This window comes from Macaca fascicularis, chromosome 7, assembly GCF_037993035.2.
Source record: "Macaca fascicularis isolate 582-1 chromosome 7, T2T-MFA8v1.1".
Taxonomy (NCBI): Eukaryota; Metazoa; Chordata; class Mammalia; order Primates; family Cercopithecidae; genus Macaca; species Macaca fascicularis.
The window spans coordinates 138,664,433-138,690,572 of NC_088381.1; the positions used below are offsets into that span (position 1 = coordinate 138,664,433).

The 26,140-nt window shown below is 45.2% G+C and overlaps 1 protein-coding gene across 9 annotated transcripts in view; it reads right to left on the minus strand.

Annotated features, from left to right (window-relative positions):
- The window catches only part of MAP3K9 (mitogen-activated protein kinase kinase kinase 9), an 88,637-nt gene extending 62,930 nt beyond the window's left edge, over positions 1 to 25,707 (minus strand). For 5 of the 9 annotated variants that reach the window (XM_073997651.1, XM_073997652.1, XM_073997649.1 and 2 more), the window contains exon 1: positions 17,084 to 17,443. Coding sequence is in view for 6 of the 9 variants with exons in the window: in XM_073997649.1 (XP_073853750.1) it covers positions 17,084 to 17,315 (232 nt within the window). In the remaining 3 variants the exon portion in view is untranslated. Of the gene's footprint in view, positions 1 to 17,083; positions 17,498 to 25,214 lie in introns of those variants that run through there. The other 4 variants (XM_065548973.2, XM_065548972.2, XM_065548971.2 and 1 more) reach the window with 2 other exon arrangements.
- Between the last annotated feature and the right edge of the window lie 433 nt (positions 25,708 to 26,140).

Consider the following 26,140-nt stretch of genomic DNA (forward strand, 5'->3'; position numbering starts at 1 on the left):
GTTAAGTGGGCACCACAAAGCCTGCTCAGCACTCCTCCATGAGGAATGGAACTGCCCTCTTGCTCACGCATGGTCCATTTGGCCATAAAATCAGCTGCAAAGAAACTCCCCAGAAGGGCCCATTCACCTCCCAGACTACACAGAACTGAAAGACGTGGCATGTGAATAACCACACAGGGCTCTGCAATTAACAGATGTTAGTCTAAACCCTTTTTGAATGTTTATATTACTTTTCTAGTTAAATTTTTTTAAATTCCATAAACAATCATCTGTGAATGTATCTGAAATCTATATATACTTCTTTTGTTTAAACAAAAACAAAATCATGGCCAGGCACGGTGGCTCACGCCTGTAATCCCAGCACTTTGGGAGGCCGAGGCAGGCAGACAACCTGAAGTCAAGAGTTTAAGACCAGCCTGACCAACATGGTGAAACTGCGTCTCCACTAAAAATACAAAATTAGCCAGGCATGGTGGTGCATGCCTGTAATCCCAGGTGCTTGGGAGGCTGAGGCAGGAGAATCACTTGAACCCGGGAGGTGGAGGCTGCAGAGAGCCGAGATCGCGCCACTGCACTCCAGCCTGGGAAACAAGAGCAAAACTCCATCTCAAAAGAAAAAATAATAAAGTAAATAAAATAAAATAAAATAAAAAACCACAACACAAACACAAGTAAGAACAAGAGCCCAATAACATGGAAGCTTCTGTGATGGCCCAACTTCTGGGGAGCTGTATGCAAGCACAATTTTGGTTCAGGACAAACACTAACAAGAAGCAAAGCTGAAGCCGGGCACGGTGGCTCACGCCTGTAAACCCAGCACTTTGGGAGTCCGAGGTGGGCAGATCACTTGAGGTCTGGAGTTCAAGACCAGCCTGGCCAATATGGTAAAACCCCATCTCTACTGAAAATACAAAAAATAGCCAGGTGAGGTGGCAGGCGCCAGTAATCCCAGCTACTCAGGAGGCTGAGGCAGGAGAATTGCTTGAACCCGGGAGGTAGAGGCCACTGTACTCCAGCCTGGGTGACAGAGTGAAATTTTTTTTTTTCCAAAAAAAAAAAAAAAAAAAAGCAGCAGCAGCAAAGCTGAGGCTACAGAAGGATGGCTGAGGTTCAAATTGTGCTTTCAGAGGGGCCCTGGGGAAAAGAGAAATGAGGTCTCAGGTCTTGTGCATTTTAGTTCCACTAGGTTTGGAGGTGCCAGAGGCCCTGGGTTGGAGAAGTGAAGGATCCCCTACCTGTAGTTCCAAATGTGGGGATGATCTACCCCACAAAGGCCCCAAGACCAGGTTTAATGTCCAGGTCTAGCCCCGCTGCACCCTCTGGTGAGTCACAGCGTCTGTCCTGCAGAACAAGGTGCTAGAGGAGGATCTCCTATTGCAGTCTGTTCCCAACGAGCAGAGCAGAAAGAAAACCATGCAAGCATTCAAGAGCCTGGTATTTGAGTCCAGGCCCTATCATTCTCTAGCTATGTGTTCTTGGGCAAGACATTGTTAAACCTCCCTGAGCCTCAGCTTCCTCTGTTATAAAATGGGGATACTACCACCTCTTCCTGGAGCACCTCAGGTAGATACTATTTCAAATAAAATTCTAAAGGACCAAATACAAAGCATGATTATAGTAGTTCCTCCTTATCTTCAGGGGACACATTCCAGGGTCCCCAGTGGATGCCCTAATCCATGGACAGAATACGTATATACTGTATATACTGTTTTTTCCTATACATTCATATCTATGATAAAGTTTAATTTATAAATTAGGCACAATAAGAGATTAACACTAACAATAAAATAGAACAACTATTAAGAAAAGCTTTATTAATGTGGTTTCTCTCTCTCTCTCTCTCTGAAACTCTCAGAGTCAAAACTTTCAAGGTCAAAGTTTGGGGTGAAGTCAGTGTTTTTCCTGACTTCTTGTTTTCCTTCCCTTGTTGTACTGTATTCGCCCTTCTTGTGAGGTTATGAGATGAAAAAATGCGTATATGATGAGGTGAAGTGAGGTAGATGATACAGGCATTGTGACACAGTGACACAGTGACACAGTGTTTGGTACTTCCGACCTTCTGATGTGTAGTCAGAGGATCGTCTGCTTTGGATGACCCTGGATCATTGCGTTGTGACAATGTCAATGGTTGGATGTCAGGACAGACCATGTGGATGGGCACATAGTACGCCCAGCGTGGACATGCTGGACAGGGTGTGATTCACATCCCAGGCAGGATGGGGTGGGAAGGCATGAGACGTCATCATGCTACTCAGAATGGTGTGCAATTTAAAACTTATGAATCATTATTTCTAGAATGTTCCATGTAATATTTCTGGCTCACAGCTGACTACGAGTAACTAAAAACAGGGCGAGTGAAACGGCAGGTAAGAGGAGCCTACCATACTCTTTCTCCTACCTCTAGGACTATCTGGGGGATGAAGGACATGAGGGCCACGTATTGCTGTCACCATGAATAATAAGCCAAGGAGAGTATCAAATAATGTCGGGTTACACTAATAATCTTAAATCATCTGAAGTTTATGTGGGAAAATTTTAAGTCCTTTGTTGATTTTCCATTGCCATCCATGGGATGTGATGTGGCATCTCTCCTTGTCACTAGCAGCTGTGCATTTGGGCAAAGCAAGCAATTTTATTATTAATTTAATCCAAATACTTAGTAAGGGCAGGTCTCCTAAGGCAGGGGAGAGAGGAAAACAACTCTCTATCACACAACTGTGCCAACTGCAGGGAGATTATTAACAATCTACTCCAGGATTCCCATCTATCTCTAAGCAGGGATTCCTATCTCTAAGCACAGGGAGCCAGGAGTCCACTGCTTAAGAAATAAAAAATGCTTTGATTATTCTTTTCTTCCTAAAAATTGTACCACCTAGCAGAATACTGAACACTGTTATCCTTCTACATAACATACCAAAGAAAATGACCGAGTTCATGTTAGTAACCAGGAACAACACTGACTTCACTCCTAACTTTGACCTTGGGACCGTATAAGCAAGTTGTCCCCCTGGTTCCTTCAATGGGGTACAGCAGATCCTCTTTCCACTATTGTCCAAAATACTTTGGTCCTAGCTGGAAAGCCTGGCAGAGTAACAGAGTCCCACTGTAGGGCTAAAAGAAGGAACACTGTCATGAGTATCAGGATGACCTTGGGCAAGTCCCCCAGCTTCTCTGGGTCACAGCTGTAAGGTTCCTGTAAGCTCTAATCATATCAATAAGCAAAAAAGAAAGTCAAGAATGACCAGAATCCAAAAACTATCGCTATTTTCCCTAACCACAGTCCTTTCCTCCTTCCTCTTATTTATTGTTTTTATTTTAGTTTTTTGGTTTTTCTTGGTACTCCCTGATTAAGGTATCCTCCTTCCTCTTGGACCCTGAAGGTTAACAGAATGCAGAAACAAACAAACAAAAATTTTTAAGTGTCCAGATGGCATGTACACCGTGACTTAAATGGCAGAAGGAAATGAGGTATATAGATAAGAATAGGAAAGCCAAATATAAAGATGAAAACAGTTGTATCTGCACACTGGAATCTAGCATAACTCTTTTTTTCTCGCCCTTTTCAATGATACTTTTTCCTGTTACATTGCCTCATCAGCCCACATCAGCCTGCAGTCACAAGCATTTGCAGAGAAAGGTCTTAACTATAAGATCAGTCACTGGCCGGGTGCAGTGGCTCACACCTGTAATCCTAGCACTTTGGGAGGCCAAGACAGGCGGATCACAAGGTCAGGAGTTCGAGACCAGCCTGGCCAACAGAGTGAAACCCCGTCTGTACTAAAAATACAAAAAACTAGCTGGGCATGGTGGCAGGAGACTGAGGCAAGAGAATCACTTGAAAACCTCAGAGGCGGAGGTTGCAGCGAGTCAAGATGGCACCACTGTACACCAGCTCAGGTGACAGTACAAGACTCTGTCTCAAGAAAAAAAAAAAAAAAAGATCAGTCACTGCCAGCATCCTGATGCCCCCCTGCTGCAATGGGCCCCACTCCCAAACCTGCTCCAAGGGATAGATGGACAATCAATACCTTCACAGCTGGGCAATTCCAGAGACACACATTGGGCTTCTGACTTTACAAACTACTCCAAGGAACACCTTCCTCTAGGGTCCCAAGCCCCTGAAAAGTTTATGAAATAGATATATAAAAGCAAAGGCTTGAAGAGAACAAACAAAGCTCATTCAGTAAAAGGGTTTGAGTCCATCCAGAAAGGAACTAGGGACCAAAAAAAAAAAAACAAGATTTTTTTGGTTGGCCACATTGGAACTGCCATCGAACACCTGGGCTGCTACATGCGACGTCCTATACTAGCCATGATGTGAGGGGAGAGGGAGACGGGGGGGAGCAAGGCAAGATGAAGGAAAGAAAAACAGCAACACCTCTGCTGTCAAGAATTCTATTGGGATTTCCATGTTTTCATAGAAAAAAGTTATCAGAGACAAAAAAAAACTTAATTGCATTTGCCTCTAAGAAGTAAACTTAGGGTTTAGGGTGGGAAGGACACAGACTTTTCTTTTTTCTCTCTCTTTTTCTGGAGACACTTTTCTTTGTATTTCAGTTTTGTCCTATTTTTACCCATGTGTATCCATTACATTTTGAATTTTTTAAATTCTACAGTACAACTGGAAAGATTACGACTCAAACATAGAAAATGCAAGTACAAGACAAAAGATACCACCCAAAAATATAATCACCAATTGTGATCTAAATACTAAGGGAATAAGGGTAGCAGATGGAATTATAATTAAAATGGTCAATATATTGGGTGCTTATGACGTGCCAGGCACTCCTAAGAACTTCACCTAGATGATCTTATTTAATCCTCACTTCTACCCCGTAAGATGAGATCGGTGGTATTATAATTATTCCCACTTTATATCTGCAAAAGCTAAGCCACAGAGGTTATGTCATTTGCTCAAGGTCCTTAGCTAGCAAGTAACAGAGCCAGGTAGGACTCAAATCCAGTTTCACCCACAGTTCACATGGGCTCATCTCCAAAAGAAGAGAGGGTTCATATCCTAAATGAGGGCTCTAAAGAAGAAGAGGTATGGTGTTGTTTGGAGAATGTCTACACGGGAAGGAGGTATGTATGGGAAAGACAGTGCTAGAATCTGTTATTATCAAAACTATAAACACTTCTTGAGGACCTACTAAGTGCTGGACACAACCAGATTTAGACAGTAGCTGTAGAAACAAAGCTCTTACACAGAGATGAAAAAGGGCCAAACATGCTCCATTTACCTTCCAAAACAAGACCACAAAACTCAAAATCTCTTCAATCCACCCTGAATACGCCAAAGTCTTAAATGACACTGTGTAAAAAGAAAGCTAAGTTGACACAGGGAGGCCAGGAGAGGATGTGAAAAAAAGCAGACTAATGCAGCAGAGAAGGGAGGGAAAGAAATATATTGCCTTCCTCCTGGGGCAAAAGCATTTTAATTATCAACTGAGAGTCCAGCAGAGCCATAAAACTGGCCAGCTGTCCCATTCAATTAAGCCAAAGGCTGTAACAGACAGGACAAGGCAGCATTTTTCAGAGGACCGAGCACTTCGAGTTAAGGCTGAGTCTAGAGGGTGCAAGACGCATGGGCCGTTTCCACAAGAGGCTTTTGCGCAGTTAGAAGGGGCTGGTGGGGCTCAGTCCCTTTCAGGGGCTTCAGCAGAATTAAATCTGCCTGTTTCCGTGGGAATAGTAAAACTATGCCTGGCTGGCTTAGGAGAGGGCTACTCGGGGCTGCCTAAAATCCTCATGCACCACTTTCGAAAGGGAAATTCAGCCATATCCTGTGTGCAACTAAAATAACAAGGAATGGAAAGAAGTTTCTCCTACTCCTTAGAAAGGAAAAAAAGCACAGTGCCATTTACTGAATCCAGTGCCTGTGAGATACTGACACATAATAGCTCATATCATCTTAAAACAGTATCGCTCATTTCTGTGTTGTTCATATTTTACAGATGAGATTTCCTGCAACTCCAAGAGGTTAGCCACGTGCCCAATGTCAAGTGCTCAAGAAGTAGCTTAAATCCAAGTCTATCTAACTCCCAAGCCAGTGTTTCTTCCATTAGACCACAGTGGTTCCCAAAACCAATCTTAAGGGTAAAATGCTTTCTTCTCAGATCAAAACCTTCAAGTTTCCTACAGAGAGCAAAAACTTTAGGGAAGTTAGGAAGGAAAGGGACATGCAATCCACAGCTTTTAATATGTCTAGTTTGTATGTCTCACTTTTACAGTATAGTGGACCACACAGGGGACATGTCTGCCTGTTACTCTGCTGGTGAGTGGGATATATGAGGCACAATTAAAGTTGCCTAAGTGACCCTGAGCCGCATCTGGAAAAGCCCTATGTTGTTTCAAAAAAGTGAGCAGGAAGCAAGTGTAAATCAAAGCAGCAGCAAAGCTCTGAGATACCAGGATGCCCCTTGCTTAGCTCCAAGGACAGAGTAGCGGGCGACTAACTGTGTCCCGCTTCTAGCAGGAAAGCTGTCCTTGGATTATTGTGAATCCCCAGGATGGTTCATGTGACCAGAGCATCTTCTCTCATCAAGGCCATCTGTCATGCCCTGAGCAACAGTGGGGGAAGGGGAGAACTTGTGGGCTCCTGTCAACTGTTTTCTCCACTAAACCACTCAGGAAAGATTCCGTTTCAGGAGATTCAGCCCCAGCCAGAACAAGCCCCGAAATGAGGAACCTGAGCACACTGTAGCCTGACACACAGAGGCAGACAAACTGTGTAGTCACTAGCATTCCCAAACACACAGACATTCATGCTTTAAAGTCCTGGGCGGGACCTCAGAGGCCACTTGTCCAAACCTCTCATTTTCCAGATGAAGAATCTGAGGTCCAGAGAGATCACAGATATGCCCAAGGCCACCCGGCCGGTCAGTGTCAAGGACAGCCCTGGGGCCCATGTTCCTTCCACTGCACCAGAACACCTCTTACACAGATGCCCACTTTAAGTTCTCTGTAATGATACTGATTCATAACCTTCACTGACTCTTACAATAATAAGAGCCCTGACCTTTTCCCTCCAAAATGAATGTATCCACATTTTGCATAGATTCCAGGTGGCTCCCTGGCCCTATGTTAATCTTTACGTTACAAGAGGAACAAAGTGCGGTTCTAAAGGAGGCTGTCAGGGGTCTTGAAGGAGACTCCAGAGTAAGGACCTGGACTCCTTGGACATGGGACGGAAGCTCATTTTTCTCCTGACTCAACCAGACCACTGACATCACTGCTTTGTGTGCCATCCATCAGTGACCCTGAGCTACCTCATTGAAACGAGGTGAAGAACCAGGTTAAGGAACGGAAAATTTTCCAAGAGATGCGGAGGAAAGCAGAGATAGGCAGGCTCTTCTCTCATCTCCTTAGAGATCCTGAAGGACAAATCTTGAACCTGAGCAATGACGGTGCCACAGGCCACCTGCAAACTGTGGTCAATACCTAGCTCTTACCAGGTTTGCTTGGGAAGGGATGTGGGGAAGGGAAGACACAATAAAATTTATTATTTACTATCAAGGCAACAGTGGCTCAAATCAGAGGAAACAGATCAAAGACGAAGAGACTAAATATTCATCTGGAAATCAGAACCCACAGGCCTTTCAAAGCCTTTCTTGCCCTGAACTCAACCCCTCACCAAGGCTGTTTTCTGCAACTAAAAGCTCATAGTCCAGAAACTCCAACTTAAGACCCTTCATACAGCACAAGCTTCTGCTCCAAATCCAGCACAGCATTATGAGAGCTTAAAAGTTGCCGGGCATGGTGGCTCACACCTGTAATCTCAGCACCTTGGGAGGCCGAGGTGGGTGGATCACAAGGTCAAAAGATCGAGACCATTCTGGCCAACATGGTGAAACCCCATCTCTACTAAAAATACAGAAATTAGCCGGGCGTGGTGGCACGTGCCTGTAATCTCAGCTACTCAGGAGGCTGAGGCAGGAGAACTGCTTGAACCCGGGAGGCGGAGGTTGCAGTGAGCCAGGATTATGCAACTGCACTCCAGCCTGGCAACAGAGTGAGACTGTGTCTCACAAAAAAAAAAAAAAAAAAAAAAAAAAAAAAAAAAAAACAGTTGCCAGATGTCCTGAGCTACTTCCTGCCCCACTGAGTAAGCTGCAGAGAACCTCCATGGTGATGAAATAGGAAGAGGCAGGCAGGACTCTAGAGCAACCACTGGGAAATGAAGGCATGTGGCCCACAAAGGGATCCACTCCCCTTAAGAATCCTTCTCCACCAACCACAGGAAAGGACGGAGGCAAGAGAATCCAAGCGTGCAATTTGCCTCCCAGGAGGCCACACTGTACAGGGCACTGGGCCTGCTGGCCTCCCTGCCTGGAACCTCCATGCCCCACCTTCCCTTTCCACTTTGTCTCCACTCTTCACTCTCTCAGATCACATCGAAAACAAAACTTCCTCAGAGAATTCTCCAGCACTCCTCTTGAGGCATGTCCCATTATCCGCCATGCTCATGGTACTCACCACAGTCTTGACTTTACATGTTGTGCAACTTTATTTTGATCAAGGTCCTTCTCCCTACCTCCACAGTGAGCTCCTGGAGGGGAGGGCCCGTGAATGTTTTTGTTTGCTGCTGAATTCTTAACACCAGGCACTTAGACTGGCCCATAAAAGAAAACCAACTTTGCGCAGGAGATGGCCACAAAGGCACAGGACAAAAGGGAAAGGCAAGGTTCCCAAACCACGTTCAAGAAGCCGAGATGCAACCAGACTTGCAAGTCAGATCTCTGGCCTCACTGGTTTCTTCTGCTGAGTCCTGCTCACCCGGCTGGTTATTTGCTTCATTTCAGCTTTATTCACTTACGTATTTATTTTGGCTTGCAGAACATGTCTCTGTATTCATGGGAAATGCTACCCATCAACTGAACAGGATGCTCTGAGACATGCCAGGTGGCTGCTAGCTAACCTCTGGCATAGCCTCCTGCAACCAAAAGATAACTTCAATTCTTTGAGCGCTTGTACACTTTTGCCTGGATATACTTTTGCCTGGGAAAATCCTCAAAACACATCCATCATCCTCCAACTCCCTGTTAAGAAACACGTAGCAAAAACCACCAAAGGACCTGACTAAGGGAAAAAACAGGGAGAGAAATTCAGAAGTACCTGAGCCAGGTAATGCCAGAAGTATTTCATTTGGAGAGGCCTCCATGAAGCATACAAAAAGTCACTTACTTACCTACCTCTCAAAAAGGACCAAGACTTGGGTTTTCCAGCTGATACTTCACTGCTTTCCAGGTCCACTCTGGGAATGCTTTATTGCCTATTTCATTCTCCTGTAGGAAAAAACTGCTTTTACGGCCACTCCTCATCCTTTTTAGAGGCAAGTCTAATGCCACATCATCCCTGGCCAGGGTGCCTAAGCCTTAGCTGCTTCCTCCATCAGGCAGAATGGGCTCTTCCACGCGTGCAGGACAAGGACACTAGAGACTGGGATCCAGCGGGTCACAGGGTGCCACACATCTGGCAGCCAGCAAACTCACCAGCCATGAGAAATCCTACACAGGAAAAGCAGTCAGGAGCTTTGGCCAGTGTGTGGTCCAGGTATACTCCAGGGCTTAGAATGTTAGAGCCTGCTGAGCTGAGGCCAAGGGGAAGACAAAAGCTCTGTCATCCTCACACTGGTGAAAGTATGTCTTCAGCTTCCTGACCTTGTGAACTCCAAGAGAAGGCTGGAGATGAGAACAAGGTCAAGTGAACAGAACTGGGAGGGGGAGATGCTACGTGGACCTCCAGTTACAAGAGGAGCAGCCAATCCAACAACTCAACAAAATTGGAACGGGCACTATGAGGAGCATGACAGGCAGTCCCCAAGTTGGGAACAAAGGGAGTACTGAGGCTGGACAGAACAGACTGGGAGTGGACCCGACAGCACCGGGCAGTGGTCTGCTCCAGCAGCTCCTAGCAGCCGGCAACTGGCTACAGTGGAGACATGGGCCGGTGAGTTAGCCGGGGCTGGTGATCAGGAAAAGTGTGAAGAGGGGAGGAGGCAGAGGCGTTTGGGATGAATAACGAATGCACTGTCACACCACCACACTCCAGCATCCAAAACAGGTGGCTGGGCTCAGACAATTAGGATGGATCAAGGGCCAGGGGATTCTAATGAGGATGAAAAGCAAATTCCATGTGGCCGGGGCTGGTGGCTCACACCTGTAATCCCAACATTTTGAGAGACCAAGGCAGGTGGATTGCTTGAGCCCAGGAGTTCAAGACCAGGCTGGGCAACATGGCGAGACCATCTCTACTAAATAAAAAATAAAATAAATAAATAAATAATTCCACACAAGTGAGGTCTGAACGACATCCACAGATAAGAGAAAGGGAATGTTTACACTTTGGGATCCCATAAGTAAACCAGTTCATGTGATATTTTATTCATTCATTCATTCATTCATTCCTTTTATCTGTACATTTATTGAGGACCCTACTATGCACCTGGAACTATGATGGGAGCTAAAGACACAAAACCTATTTGGAGATGTAAGGGATGCTCCTGAAATCTTAGCCAACAAAAAGAGGCCAGGTTGTATAACTCGGCAGGTTGGCCTGCAGGCCAGCACGGTGTTTTGTTTTGTTATGGCCTGTGAATGCCTACCAGCGCTTTAGACTGACTCACCCTGGCTGGGTGGCAGTTGAACTCCCAGCCATTAGACCAGGGGTTCTAGTCTTTTGTCATGAATTCTTCTACGAATTACCAGGTAATACACATTTATCAAATGATGACTTAGCACTGACTATAGCAAGTATATGTGATGGGCTACCAGAAGCAGTCAGGTTTGAGCTGAGCACAGAAAACTGCAGAGACGTTGGATAGGCAGAGAGACGAGGCGAGGGCACCCCTGCCAGCAAGGGCGAAAGGGGAGACCAGCTTGGCTAAAGAAGAAAGTGCCTCTAGAAGAAGAAAAGGCAGCAAAGATCTCATAAGCATTTAAGCTGACATCTGAAAAGAGGAAGGCAGGTGTGCCTAGTCCCAACCCAAATACAGTTCACCACTAACCTCTGCTCTTTCAGCTATAAAGTTAAGAATGAGTTGGTTGAAACTCAAAAAAGGTACAGGCAGGGGATAAATCAAACATTAATGCAATGTGGATGCTGTGGCCTTGTGAGCAGAATGACATTATTCTCAATTATATGAAACTAAAGCACTAAGCCACACAGAACAACAATGAAATACCCCAGCTGTCCAACAGGAGTGTGCAGGCAATAGTGTAGTGATTAGGGCCACAGGCTGACAATACACTGACAGGGGGAAGAGAAACGCATGCTACAAGCAATATTTTTGTTAGGATATTATCTAGGGGTAAAAATAAACACACAAAAATGCACAAAAAAACTGGAAAAACACACAGTGTTTCTACCTGTTTTTCTGTTTTCTTTTTCTTTTCTTTTTTTCTGAGATGTCTCACTCTGTCACCCAGGCTGGAGTGCAGTGGCGTGATCTCGGCTCACTGCAGCTTCTGCCTCCTGGGCTCAAACGATTCTCCTGTTTCAGCCTCCCCAGTAGCTGGGACTACAGGCATGTGCCACCAGGCCTGGCTAATTTTTTATATTTTTAGTAGAGATGGGGTTTCACTGTGTTAGCCAGGATCTCCTGACCTCATGATCCACCTGTCTCGGCCTCCCAAAGTGCTGGGATTACAAGAGTGAGCCACTGTGACCGGCCTCTTCTTCTTCTTCTTTTTTTTTTTTTGAAATGGGGTCTTGCTCTGTTGCCCAGGCTGGAGTGCAGTGGCTCGATCTTGGCTCCCACAACCTCCATGTCCTGGGTTCAAGCGATTCTCCTGCCTAGCTTCCCGAGTAGCTGGGACTATAGGCGCATGCCACCATGTTCAGCTAATTTTTTTGTTTTTAGTAGAGATGGGGTTTCACTATGTTGGCCAGGCTGGTCTCGAACTCCTGACCTCGTGATCCACCCACCTCAGCCTCCCAAAATGCTGGGATTACAGGCGTGAGCCACCACACCCGGCCTTTTTCTTTTATTTATTTATTTATTTTGAGACAGAGTCTCACTCTGTTGCCCAGGTTGGAATGCAATGTTACAATCACTGCTCACTGCAGCCTCAACTTTCCGGGCTTAAGCGATCCTCCCACCTCAGCCTCCCAAGTAGTTGGGTCCACAGGCATGCACCACCACACCCACCTAGATTTTATTGTATTTTTTGCAGAGATGGGATTTCACTATGTTGCCTAGGCTGGTCTCAAACTCCTAGGCTCAAGAGATCCGCCCACCTCGGCCTCCCAAAGTGCTGGGATTACAGGCTTAAGCCACTGTGCCCAGCCCTTTTCTATATTTTCTAAGAGAAGGAAAGAAATTATTTAATATGAATAGAAAAATAATGAGACTACCTTCAACGTTTTTAGTTTGCAAAGCTTTTTCATATTACTTGAATATTCATATTTTTACTTATTTAACTTTTTTCTTTTTTTCTTTTTTTTTTTTTTTGAGACAGAGTCTGGCTCTGTCACCCAGACTGGAGTGCAGTGGTGCAATCTCGGCTCACTGCAACCTCCGCCTCCTGGGTTCAAGTGATTCTGCCTCAGTCTCCCAATAGCTGGGATTACAGGTGCCCACCACCACACCCGGCTAATTTTTGTATTTTAGTAGAGATGGGTTTCACCATGTTGGCCAGTCTGGTCTTGAACTCCTGACCTCGGGTGATCCTCCTCCCTCAACCTCCCAAAGTGCTGGGATTACAGGCATGAGCCACCACGCCTGGCCACTTTAACTTTAACTTTTAATGGCCACTATTAAACTGCTCTTCCACCAAATGCCATTATGCCAAGCCATTTACTATACAAAATCCTGAAGTCCATCTACCTGCCCCCAAAAGGACAACCTTTCAATTTAAGACCATCTTTCAACAAGTGTTTGCTAACAATCACATAACTGTTTTTCCCCAGTCTGATGGAGCAGAGACACATAAATCCATTTTTATAGCCAGAGGCTTTTTACAAGTAGTTTTAGGGTGTGATGCTTAAGTTAATGATGTAATGTGGTAAAGTAGTACAAACCAGTAGTTAAGCCAGGGGTCTGAGCCACACGTCCCAGGGCCTGGCTAAACTTGTTTGGCTGTGTGATGCTAGCCATCTGAGGTAATAGTTCATACCAATACGTGTCCTGCATTAAGATTCCATGGTAAGACTGCTAGCTGCCAATTCCTCAGTGGCAATGCTCTTCCTTGGTAACGGACCCTGATTCTCAGCTGGGCTCACTGACACCCAGCATAAAAGCCTCCATCTCCCTGGTCTCCTCTGCAGTTAGCGATGGCCAGGCGACCACAGTCAGGCCAATTAACGCAAGCACATACGGCACGCTGGACTTCTGGGAAATTAATAGGAGCCAACTCAGCCACATGGGGCACCTTTTCTGTACTTCTGCTTCCTTTCCTCCTTCAGGCCTGTGACCTGGACCTCATAACTGGCACTCCAGCAGCCATCTGGACTACAGGGTGACAATGAGGATGAAGCCAAGTACTGGGATGAGGGAGTAAAAAATAGGAGCCTGGGTCCCAGACGACAATACGGAGCTGCCCTAAAATCCTCCAGACTTCTTTTCAAAGACAAGTAAATGTAGACCTTGTTCAGCCACTGTTATTCTGTTTGGCTTTTCAGGTTACGTACGGTCAATCTAAACTCAATGCAGATTCTTTATCAACATAGGATACTATATGCCATACATGTTTCACTGCCAAAATATGGCAAATGACTTTTTAAAGCAGATGACCAGGATAATAAAACATTTTAATAAGTCACTTTTTACTGAACCTTTCTAACAGCTAGGCGTTTGTCATCAACTGCTTTCTCTTTCCCACAAAGACAGCTCCCGTGTATACATACTCTTTTCTCTAATGGTCAAAGTCAACTAACACATATAATTCCTAGTATTTTGCCCTCCCATGACAATGACCAAAATCCAATTCTCCAGAACCCTTAACAAAGCAAGGAAAACAAGCCAGTGTTCCCAAGTCTACGAAATACAAAGAAGTTATGGCTCCCGAGCTGGAGGCAATGGGCAAAGAAGTGGCATAGCACTTCTAAGATAATTTTCAGCCTGGGCCACAGAGGAAGACTCCTGTCTCTATTTAAAAAATAATAATAAAAAAAAAAAAAAAAAAAAGGCTGGGCACAGTGGCTCACGCCTGTAATCCCAGAATTTTGGGAGACTGAGGCAGGCGGATCACCTGAGGTCAGGAGTTCCAGACCAGCCTGACCAACATGGCAAAACCCTGTCTCTACTAAAAATACAAAAATTAGCTGGTTGGGGTGGCGGGCGCCTGTAATCCCAGCTACTCAGGAGGCTGAGGCAGGGGAATTACTTGAACCCGGGAGGCGGAGGTTGCAGCAAAGCCGAGATCGCACCACTGCACTCCAGCCTGGGCGACAGAGTGAGACCCTGTCTCTAAAATAAATAAATAAATAAAATAAAAATAAAATACAATCATTTTCAAGTCATGCACACATTGCAATGGAATAAGAACGGTGGTATCATCAAGGCTCATATTAGATGTACACAATCCTTGGCAAACATCCACCCACAGACAAATGTCAAAGTGCTACCCCAACACACATGTAAGATTTACAACTGACATCAACATCAGCACCAACCATGCAGTCCAGTGGACCAGAAACATTACTGGGCATCAACTATATTGAGAAGGTCCTTTAAAATACTGCCAAATGTTTAAGTATTATACAACTCCTGCAATCCTGATGGCTCCCCCGTGGCAATCCTAAAACCCACGTAAGGAAAAAGAAAGGACCAGAGTTTTGTCTCCTGAATAACAGAATGACACTCAGGTCTCTTGCCCTCTCCTACAAACAGCAGAACCTTAACAGGGTAACTTTTCCTGCATAAGAGCCTCCATTCCTAAATACAAATCTCTTGAGAGGCAAAAACGTGTACGCAGAGCTTAAAATTACACTCAAATTCACAATTTCATCAAGTAAACTATTAACTTTTACAACTTTGTTATCCTAGCCCAACTTTCTAAATGGGCGCAATTATGTAACATTACAGTACTTTGCCTAGTTCTCTCAACATGATAAAAATATTAGAAAAAGTAAAATAAACAAAATTCAGCTTCTCCATCACATTTTCACATTTTCCAGCAATACATCTGCTTTTTACCCCATCACTTAAAGCAATCTCTAGGTAGAAATTACTTTGAAAAGAGGTCATCAAAAGTTTTAATTTATTTAAAGAAGATAATTTGAGTCAGGGGGCAGGGGTAGACGAAAATCATCATATGATAAAGAGACAGGAAAATGGCAAAGGGAAAAAGAGAAATCTGATTTTTATGTAACTTAAATACTTCACATGCATCATATCTAAACACATATCTAATGTTCCATATCCTTACAAGAAGGAATTTTTCTATTATTAAGGGGGGAAAGAATACAGGTAGAAAAGATAAATGTATATTTGCATATATATAAACCAGATACGCTTTAAAAATGTCGGGAAGGATATGCCAAATGTAATAGTTCTTCTCTCAGAAGGGAAACATTATAGGTTAACTTCCTCTTCTTTTTAGCTGCACTTTCTAATTTTCTACAACAGACACTTACTACTTACATAATTTTTTTTTAAGAGCTGAGGTCTCACTATGTTGCCCAGGCTGGTCTCAAATTCCTGGGCTCAAGCAATCCTCTTGCCTCAGCTTCCCAAAGTGCTGGGATTACAGATGTGAGCCACTGCGCCCCGCCACTACTTACATAATTTCAAAATGTAGTGTTTTTTTGTTTTTGTTTTTGTTTTGTTTTGTTTTTTTGAGACAGTCTCACTCTGTCATCCAGGCTGGAGTGCAGTGGTGCAATCTTGGCTCACTGCAGGCTCCGCCTCCTGGGTTCACGTCATTCTCCTGCCTCAGCCTCCCAAGTAGCTAGGACTACAGGTGCCCACCACCACGCCTGGCTAATTTTTTGTATTTTTAGTGGAGATGGGGTTTCACCATGTTAGCCAGGATGGTCTCGATCTCCTGACCTCGTGATCTGCCCGCCTCGGCCTCCCAAAGTGCCGGGATTACAGGCGTGAGCCACCGCGCCCGGCCTTAAAATGTAGTTTTTAAAGTACACAGATTCACAACAGCATCAACAGAAAAATAAACCACATCTGGAACAGCCTGGAACAAAACAAAGTCTGAAGGATTTCTAGGCTCAAAGCTGAAGGATACAGAGAGAGTGAAGTCCCTGTGGGCCCATGCTACCCCCAAAGTCCTTCCACTCAAATACCCTCCTCTTTGGGACAGGATGCTCCAAGTGATTTTAAGTACATACCATTATGCAGTTGTGTCCTCTTTGCCACCCAGTTTAGGCGAGAGCGAGCACAAACTACCACAGAAAAGCAGTGTATTCCTAACGCTGCTGAGTCAGCCAACGTGAAGGACTGGAGCTTCTACCAACTCACCATTTAATATTTAACACTTGCTTTAAATCCAGTTTATGGATTCTGGATGTTTAATAAACAGTTGCTTCTCAGTTCCCTGCTATTAAATACTAGGTTATCCTGGCATTTAATTAATACCACCCTTGGGCCACCAGGAGGTCGGTAATAGTACCAGCAAGTCATGCTCTCCAGATGGACATCGCCACCTGAATCAGCTCAGTTTAAACAATAGGATTCTCTTCTTATAGTCCCTTCTGGGATGGGTACCTCAAGTTGAGGTGTTTAGGTAAACATTCAAACAGATAATAAAGGCTTGCTCTACCTCTTGTTCCACAAAAAGGAAAACCCCTTTAGTGATAATATTCACACTTTCCACAAGTTTTGTGCACAGCATTGTCAGAATTACACATTCTGATATGTGGAAAAATAGTAGGCAAGGCCACTCTTGACTGCTAAAAAAAAAAAAGCTCAAAATTATCCCAAACTCCTCAGGCGCCTCTTTCCTCTCTTTCTAAACCAATCTTTCTCGGCACTCATCTCACCTCCTACATCTCCATTCAAGGATGGAATGTGTTTAAGCAAGGAGTTTCACTGTCCTCTAAGGTTCCATTAGGAGGTCACTCCTACTGACATCATGGAGTGCATCTGCAACTGCTCTGAGCCCCTCCAGCCCCATCTCTTCATACTCACTGTTGCTGGACTTAAGGTCACGGTGGATGATGGGGACAATTGCCTCATCATGTAAGTAGTTCATCCCTCTGGCAATCTGCACAGCCCAGTTCACCAGGATGTCTGGGGGAATCCTTTTCCCAGATAACACTCTATTCAAAGGTCCTCCACGAGCAAACTCCATGACCAAGCAGAGGTTGGGCTCCTTCAGACATACCCCTCTTAGGGCAATGATGTTGGGGTGCTTCAGCATGGTGAAGAGTTTGGCCTCTTGGCGAACATTCTCTATAGTCTGGCTGATGTCCTCATCGGGGTCATGGCGAGCTGCTTTCACAGCAACCTCATCCCCTATCCAGAAAGCACGATAGACCTTGCCAAAGCCCCCGATGCCAATAATCTCTTCCAAGGTTAGCTCCGCAAAATCAATTTCTAACACTGAGAAAGGGAAGAAAAAAAGAAGCAAGTCAAAAACATCTTGAAAACATCGTATTTAACCTTTCATTTACCTGGATGGGTAAACACGGCAAGTTGTCTGTTTACTGGGCCTTTCTGTCACCCCATTATAAAGCAAATTCCATAAGGGCAGGAGCTGCAATTAATCTATTTTCCTTTGCATTTTCCTTAGTGACAGTCAGCACACGGTAGGCATTCTATAAATATTCATGAAAAAAATCCCACTTGGAAAATCATGCAGAATCCTGTACCAAAATCAACTATTGTAACTAAAGGGAATATGGGGGAGGTCCTTTTTTCCGTTCTTTCTTCCTTTAAAATACATTTAAATATAGAGATGGGGTTTTGCCATGTTGCCCAGGCTGGTCTCGAATGCAATCCTCCCGCCTCGGCCTCCCAAATTGCTGGGATTACAGGCATGAACCACTGCACCTGGCCGAGATCCTTTCTTTGAGACTTACTCAGCTTTACTGTGTGCTCAGTGGTGAGAAGCACCCAAATCAGTGCCAAGGCAGACACCCAACAACCAAACCATAGAATGAGAAGAGCTCCTGCAGAAGTATGATTAGAGGCTTAGGAAAATCACTAGCTTCCACAGCAGCACACAGCACTAAGGTGAGTGGGGAAAGGATTCTCAGGGAAGGCAACATTTGAAATGGGCCCTAAAGAGTGAGTGGGAGAGATCTCAGGCAATGAAGGAAATCAGGGTAGGGAAGGACAATCAGGCAGAGGGAAGGACAGGAGCCAAGAACATGGAGTAGGAAGTATACGGTATATTAGGATCTCCAGGGAGTCTGCTGTGCCTGGGTCATGTGCATCAGGACTGGAGACAAGGCTCAAAGCCTTGTTGAGGGTAACCAGGCCAGGAAATGTCTTTAAAGCCATTCTGAGGGGCTTGAACTTCACATTGTAAACAAGAGGAGTCATGTATCTTTCAGAAAAGGAATGTTGTTAGACCTGTAATTTAGAAAGGAAACCAACTCTGGCAGCCGCTGGAAACTAACCTGGAAGACAGAGACCCAACAGCAAAAGGACCCTCTAAGGAGGCCTTGCAGCTCTGAGGTCTAACCTCAGCAGCAGGGAATATGGGGAGTACGCAGTCAATTCGAGAGACTTTCAGAACTTGGGTTCTACCTGGACCTGGTGACTGAAACATGGGAAAGGAGCCTCATAAGAGATATCTTATTCCAGCAGTCATCTGTGCCTCAGTTCAAGCCCTGATGGTCCCAGTATCCCACCCAGTATCCCAACCAATCATTCTCCTTCCCAAATCCAGAGTTTGAACCTAAGGTACTTGATTATATATTTCATTGTGTGTGGAAAGGCTTTCATGGGTAGATAATAATAGCTGCCAGTGATTATAAATCGAGCTACATATGGTGCTAAGTGCTATATGAGCAAAGTATGTTTTGTTTCTTGCATGAAACTCTGTTCTGTATCTTCTCTTTTCTTTTGTCTTTACCTGGCTGATTCATACTCATACCTCAGGTCTTAAATATCAGTTTCATAGTGGAATTTCTCCATCCCCAAGACCAAATGAAGTCAGGCCCCTATCAAACACTTCCATGGCAGTTTCCATTCCACAAGAGGCATCAAAGTTATAATTACTTAATTACTTGTTCAATGCCCACTGTCCAGGCCAGATTATGAGACCCACGAGGGCAGAGATTCTGCCTGCTCTATTCACCACTGCACTTACCATGCCAAACATTTTGTAGGTGACCAACAGATCCTTGAAATAAAATGGAAAAAAAAAACCTACTTGATATGGTTTGGATATTTGCCCCCTCTGATTTTCATGTCGAAATGGAATCCCCAGTGCTGGTGGTGGGGCCTGGTGGGAATATTTGGGTCATGAGGGCTGATCCCCCATGAATGGCTTGGCATAGTAATGAGTGAGTTTTTGCTCGAATTCACACAAGATCTGGTTGTTTAAAAGAGTGTGGCACCTCCCCGGTTTTTCTCTCTTGCTCCTGGCTCCCACCATGTGACATGCCTGCTCCCACTTCACCTTCCACCATGAAAAAAAGCTCCCTGAGGCCTCACCAGAGCCAAGCAGATGCTGGTGCCATGCTTCCCATACAGGTTGCAGAACCATGAGCCAATAAAACTTTTTTTCTGTATAAATTACCCAGCCTCAGGTATTCCTTCAAAGCAATGCAAGAATGGACTAACACACTATCTCAATAGGAAATAAACCAAATTCAGATCTTAAAAAAAAAAAAAACTAAACTGGAACTGGACCTTCTGAAACAAATACAGAAAATAGTCACCCTTTACTAAAAAAAACCTAAGAAAACAAAGATACATTTCTGAACTTTTGGCAAGACCAAAAGAGGAACTGCCACTGCTGACTACTCCCTTCCTTACTCAGCCAGCCCTGTAACGCCTCCGTTCTCCACTCAGATGCTGGTGGTGCTAAAAAATCTGTTCTTGCTTAATTATAGCACCTCTATCCCATCTGGAGCTAATATTCATTTGTATTTTGTAATGCAACTGGCAGTCTGCACAAAGGAAACTCTTAGGTGGATAACTTAGGTGGATAGTCTTTAGATATACAAAAAGTATGGCCCATCCTGACCCCAAAATTCCAACTGTTTAAAGAGGTTATCACCTTATCCAGCAGTCTTCCTGAAGAATGAATGTCATGGAAGAATATTGTAGACTAGCAATCGGTATCCATTCCAAAATCCTTCTAGCATAAATTTCAATACTACAGAGGCTAGGAAGCTAAAAACTACATTTCCCAGACTCCTTTACAGCCAAAGTTCTGAATGCAAATTAAGTTCTGCCAATTAGATGCACAAGATTTGAAAGACAGAAGTGAGATGAAGACCATCTTGCTGCGGGGATTTTTTGCAACAGCATGTTGGTGTCCAATCACTAAGTCTGTAGATGTGGAGAGGAATGTTTCGTAGCCAAGTTGTTGCCAAATCTCTGGGCTGCAGACACAACAGGGTGTTTTTGAAGCCAACAGCTTCAATGGCAGGTCCTGATTCTGTATGTTCCCAATTAGAGAGGTAGCAGCTGACCTGGTGGGCCAGTTCTGCTATGTTCTGGGAGTTGTTCACACAGGTCCAGCTGAGAGCCTCTTCTCTCAGCCCTTCCAACAATTCTGCAAGCACCGAATTTCCTGTGCTAAATCTCTTTCTTGCTTAAAATAGCTTGAGCATTTCTGAGCCCCAAAATGAATCCTGACTGATTACTAATTTGTGCCTGATGTCATCTCTATGAATGAGGAAAATATGCCTATGTTATAAAGAAAGATTAGAAACCCTCTTGAAGAAATACCTGTTAGTCTTCCTGGTCATGAAGGGAAGGAACATTCATGTTTTTCTAGCAGCTTTTACACATATGAAAAGATGTGCGATTATTTAACAAATTTGTATCTGTTTTCTTATTTCCTCAACTGAGTATCTGAATTCTCCTTAAGGAATTTTAACTATTGTACTTTCTCTTGTACCCTCCCTTCTTTCCTCCAGTCTTAAGCACAGTTGTAAACACACAGTAGGTGTTAAATATTTATTTAAACGCAGGAGGGATTGAAAAAATAAATGCAAGGAGGTTTAAAAGATATGATTCAGTACTAGGGTGCTGAAAGGACAGCTCCTCTAAAAACCTCTGCAGGGAAGGGAAAGCAATAACCTCTCTTTGGGTAGAACATAAAAATCCCAGGTTCTTGTTATTTAGTTAAAAAAATATTATGACCTGACTCCAAGAAAAGTACAGAACACAGCTTTCAAACTGATAAAAGACAGAACCCAGGAAGAACGAGGGGAGGAAGGACCATCTTTTTCCTTCCCTGCTCAGTCCCGTTGGATAGGAACGAAGGAACTAGACCTCCAGGTGCAGCAGAGTATGTGGGGCTCTCCTTCCCTTCCCTGCTCCAGTCAAGACCTGGTTTTAAGTAAAAATCAGGTCAAGCTGCATTCAGTACATTTTTCAGTTTCTGTAGAAGGATATTTCCAAGAATATCAGGAATAAATCCTTAGTTCTTCCATTTTTAAAGTCAAGATGTTATTCCCTCTCAATCATATGCTTGGAAACTGAATGTTTAGGCACATTTTGGTGGGTTTTGAGTAAGTGAATGGTATATACTTCACTCACTTAAAAATCTTAGGTACATCTGAAAGTATGTCCTTCTATTTCTAGTGGATGTAGATAATAACAAGTATAAACTAATAACCTTAATGTATGCCCTGTTTGAAAACTGAAACAACTCTCTTATAAGAGAAACTTTCATATTTCTCTTGGGAGGACTGCACCTCCCAAGATAGTGAGTTTGGAACTGTACACTTTTCATCTTTCACTAAAATAAAGAAGATGGGTGAGCTCCTGGGTTATTTATATTTGTCATCCATAGGCAGCTAAACGCTAACAAGTACCTACAATGGAGAGGATTAAAGCACTATAAGAATGTAAAATGACTTATACTAACATTTTTATGTGTTTTCTTTGTCATGATATTTAGTAATTTTCCCCTTCTGTTTTGAATAAAGTTTGAGGCCAGATACAGTGGCTTACACCTGTAATCCTAACACTTTGGAAGGCTGAGGTGGGAGGAATGATTGAAGTCAAGAGTTCGAAACTAGCCTGGGCAACAAAGCAAAAGCTCATCTCTATTAAAACGTAAATAAAAATAATTGGCTGGGTATGGTGGCATGCGCCTCTGGTCCCAGCTTCTTTAGGAGGCTGGGGTGGGAGGATCCCTCGAGCCCAGGAGTTCAAGGTTGCAGTGAGCTATGATTTCGCCACTGCACTTCAGCCTAGGCGAGAGAGTGAAACCCTGTCTCTAAAAATTAAAAAAACAAAAAAAGCTTTTAAATAAAGTTTGAAGCTAAATTTTCACTTAAGAAACAATAATATGAAACTAAAACTAAACACTATTGCTTGACTTAACATCTTCTATTCATGGTCCAGAACGCAACGTCACAACACATCCTTAGAGGGGAAGTTCAAAAGGGTAACTCTGGTGATGAGGTGTCAGTGGCTCAATTTCATTCCAAGTCTTTGGAGACAAGGTTTGTCAATTGTCTTCACTTTCCAAGTGACACGAACTGATCTGGTAGAGCACACAGATGAGAGATGCACCTGTCAGTAACAGCCCATGTTCACCCTCTGATGAACCAAGGCACTGCATCTTTACCAAGACACTGCACTGAAGTTTTATATTTACATCGTTAATCTCCCTCATGTAACTTAAAAGCACTTTCTGATCTTATCACTTCTTTATGTCCTGGTACTTAACACAATGTACAGTATCTATCATTCACTAGGTACTCAATGATTAGTTTTTGACTGAAACTAAATTTTTTGAATGATCAAAAATTAATTCCAGTCAAGATCAGAACTTCCAGTGAGGCCAAATAAAAGAATGTGCCAGGTCTTACAAATGCCATATTCTTCGAGTCAATTCTTTCCATTAGAACAAATTACTTCCTACTGTCTCAACATCTGGGTTCCAGATTTAGGAATCTACTCTATCCACAGTAAATTGTATGATAATGAAGTTAAGTCCTGGTCACCTAATGAAGAAGTAGCACATTGCTGTCATGCCTGGCTCTGTGGACAGTTTTTCAGCCTAAGTCATACTGACTCTTGACTGCTCCAGCAGCCAGAGCACAAGATATTAAAGAAACTGAGTTTCTGATCATGAACCTCATCTAGCTCTTCTACTCTGACATTAACTGTCCCTGAAAACAAAATCACAAAACTTCACCCACAGAATCAAAATCTGACTTATGTTTAAAATGACACTATGTTTTCTAACATGCCAGGCTATTCATATTTCTTCCAATATATGCCCAAGTTCATTTTCAACACTTTCAAAACACTATGCCAGGATGCTTAGCCTTAAGCCTACCAAACTAGTCCCAAAAAGATGTAGTATCTGGAAACAATTTAAAGTAATTTGCTACCTCCAAGCATTTTAAAGATTAAAATGAAGAAAAATGAAGTTTTAAACTGAATGAGAGGGAGAGGGGGAACCTAAAGATTTGAACATCAATTTGATAGTCAAAACACCAACAGAAAAGGAAGAGCAGAAAAACAAGTGAAGAGGCTATGACTTTGATATTACGTGCTAGTTTTTAAAAAACATCTTAAGATAGACCAGACACGGTGGCTCACGCCTGTAATCTAATACTTTGGGAGGCCGAGGCATGCGGATCACTTGAGGTCAGCAGTTCGAGCAGTTCGAGACCAGTTTGGCCAATATGGTGAACCTCATCTCTACTAAAAATGCAAAAATTAGCCAGGCATGGTGCGGGCACCTGTAATCCCAGCTACTCAGGAGACTGAGGCAGGAGAATTGCTTGAACCCGGGAGGCAGAGGTTGCAGTGAGCTGAGATTGCGCCACTGCACTCCAGCCTGGGAGACAGAGACACTCTATCTCAAAAAAAAAAAAAAAAAAACAACCCTCAAGATTAAAGTAACACAATGTGGGGGTAAAAAATAAGTTACAGAGCCAGAAACGTAACTGTCACAAAGGAAATTTTAAAACTAAATATTTAAAGTTGGTCCTTGCTAATGACGTTTTAAAAAATCAACTAAGATGAAAGTATACAAAATAAGGAATAAACAGTAATTAATACATATTAACAATACCTTTTTAACAAATAAGAGATTATGGAAACTCTCAAATACAAAATAGTGTAAACTGCACTAAAGAGATATTTAAGTGTTTTTTCTGAAACAAACTAATATGATTAAGGGATTCTGATGGCAATTTAACTCCCTTGAAAAAACAAAGAAGATTTCATTATAGGGTATGAAATATGGGGCTCCTGGAAAATTGACGGAAACCAGGACACTGGGAGAAAGGCCCTGGGAGGGACCCCTGAGCATGGTCCCCGTGAGATTTGACCAGTTCCAAATATAGGCAAGGATCTAGGGTGAGAAGAAAGAAGAAAATGTATTTCCCAAACAGCCTCACTGTCAAAGGGCTGGGATTCAGCCACTGTACCTTGCAATCCTGATCTCCCATGGGGCAACGACATACTTTTTCCTCTCTAATCATCACTTGTCCCACTCCCACTCCCAACACACACATCCCTCTTAGCACGTTAATCAGTGAGACTCCTAAAGGTACAACTTCTGAGATATAAGGATTAGGATCCAAGAAATCAACCCGACATTTTACAGGCACATGCTTGAGTTCACACATGCTTCCGGGACTTGTGAGCCAGCCCAGCCCTAAGGAGACACCCCCATCTCTTTGAAAGCAAATGCTTTTAAGAGGTGGGGACAGGCGTTAGAAGAGGTGGTGGCAAGGTCCCTGATTTGGGGACTAAGGTTTGGACACTAACCACCAGCTTGCCCTAAATACTTCCAGATTGGGAATGCGGGCGGGGGGGGGTGGGCGCGGTAAGAGAGGAAGGGAGTGGGAAACGGGCAAATTCTCAGGCTGGGACTTCAGGATAAGGAATTTGGGAGCCACTGCTGAGGTGGCCAAATGAAGGTGAAGAAGCTCAAGCGCCTGAAGTGCGGGCAGGGCCTGCGGCGTCTCGAGCTTATCCAGCGCACCAAGCGAAGCCCGGGCAGCCCAAGCGCGCGCCACCCACACCCAGGTCAATCTTCCTCCCCATCCCCCCGCCTTCATCCTGGCCCTTGCGCAGGGCTCCCCCGTTCCCCGACCGCCCCCCAGGCCTCTATCATTCCCCTTCCCCGCCCGGCTCCCGGGCCCCGCCTTCGCCTTACACTGAATGGGCGGGTAGCAGCTGGGGTCCTCGCCGCCGGGCTGGCAGCGGCTGGAGAAGGCGCTGCGCGGGGTCACGTAGTTGCTGGGGAAGATGCCCACCCGCTGGTTCAGCTGCCCAGTCCACCAGCCCTCGTCGCCGGACACCTGCGAGTCCTTGGACAGCACCTCCACCACGTCGCCCAGCCGCAGAGTCAGCTCGTCCTCGCCCGCCGCCTCGTACTCGAACACGGCCGTCCAGTAGGGCAGCGGCGCGTCGCAGCCCAGCTCCCCGGGGCCCGCCGCCGCCTCCTCCTCCTCCTCCTCCTCCTCCTCGGCCCCGGCCCCGGCTCCATCCTCCCCCGGCGGGGCGGCAGCGGCGGCGCTCGCTAGGCAGCCGAGAAGCGCTCTGGAGGGCTCCATGGAGCGGCCGATCCATAGGGTGCGGGGCCGCCGCTGCCCGCAGGAGCCGCCGCCGCCTATTGTTCATGCGCCTCCGCAGAGCTGGGAGGACCCCCCCCCCACGACGGCGGCCGCAGGTAGGGCCCGGGCTGGCGGGGCTGGGAGAGCTGGCTCGCCGGCGCTGTTGCCGCGGTACTAGAAGAGCGCCGAGCGCGAGCGCTCCGCGCAGCCTAGGGGCGCAGCGGGCCAAGTCCCCGCCTGCCCGCTCGCCCCCCGGGGGCGGCCTCGTCACCTCCGCCGCCGGTACCTGCTCGCGCAGCCGGTGCCGCCGCCGCCGCCCGCCGGCCGCAGCTCTCCTCTCCGCGCCGCGCCGCGCCGTGCCCCGCCCCCCGCACCGCCAGCTCGCCGGGACCACCTGACGCAGGCCTGGCCCCGCCCCAGCCCTGCGGACCCAAGGGGGCCCGCCCCACGCCCGCCCCGCCCCGCGCCCGCCGCCTTCCCATTGGCTGTGGCCGCCCAGTCCCCGGTTCCTCCGCCGTAGTTGGGG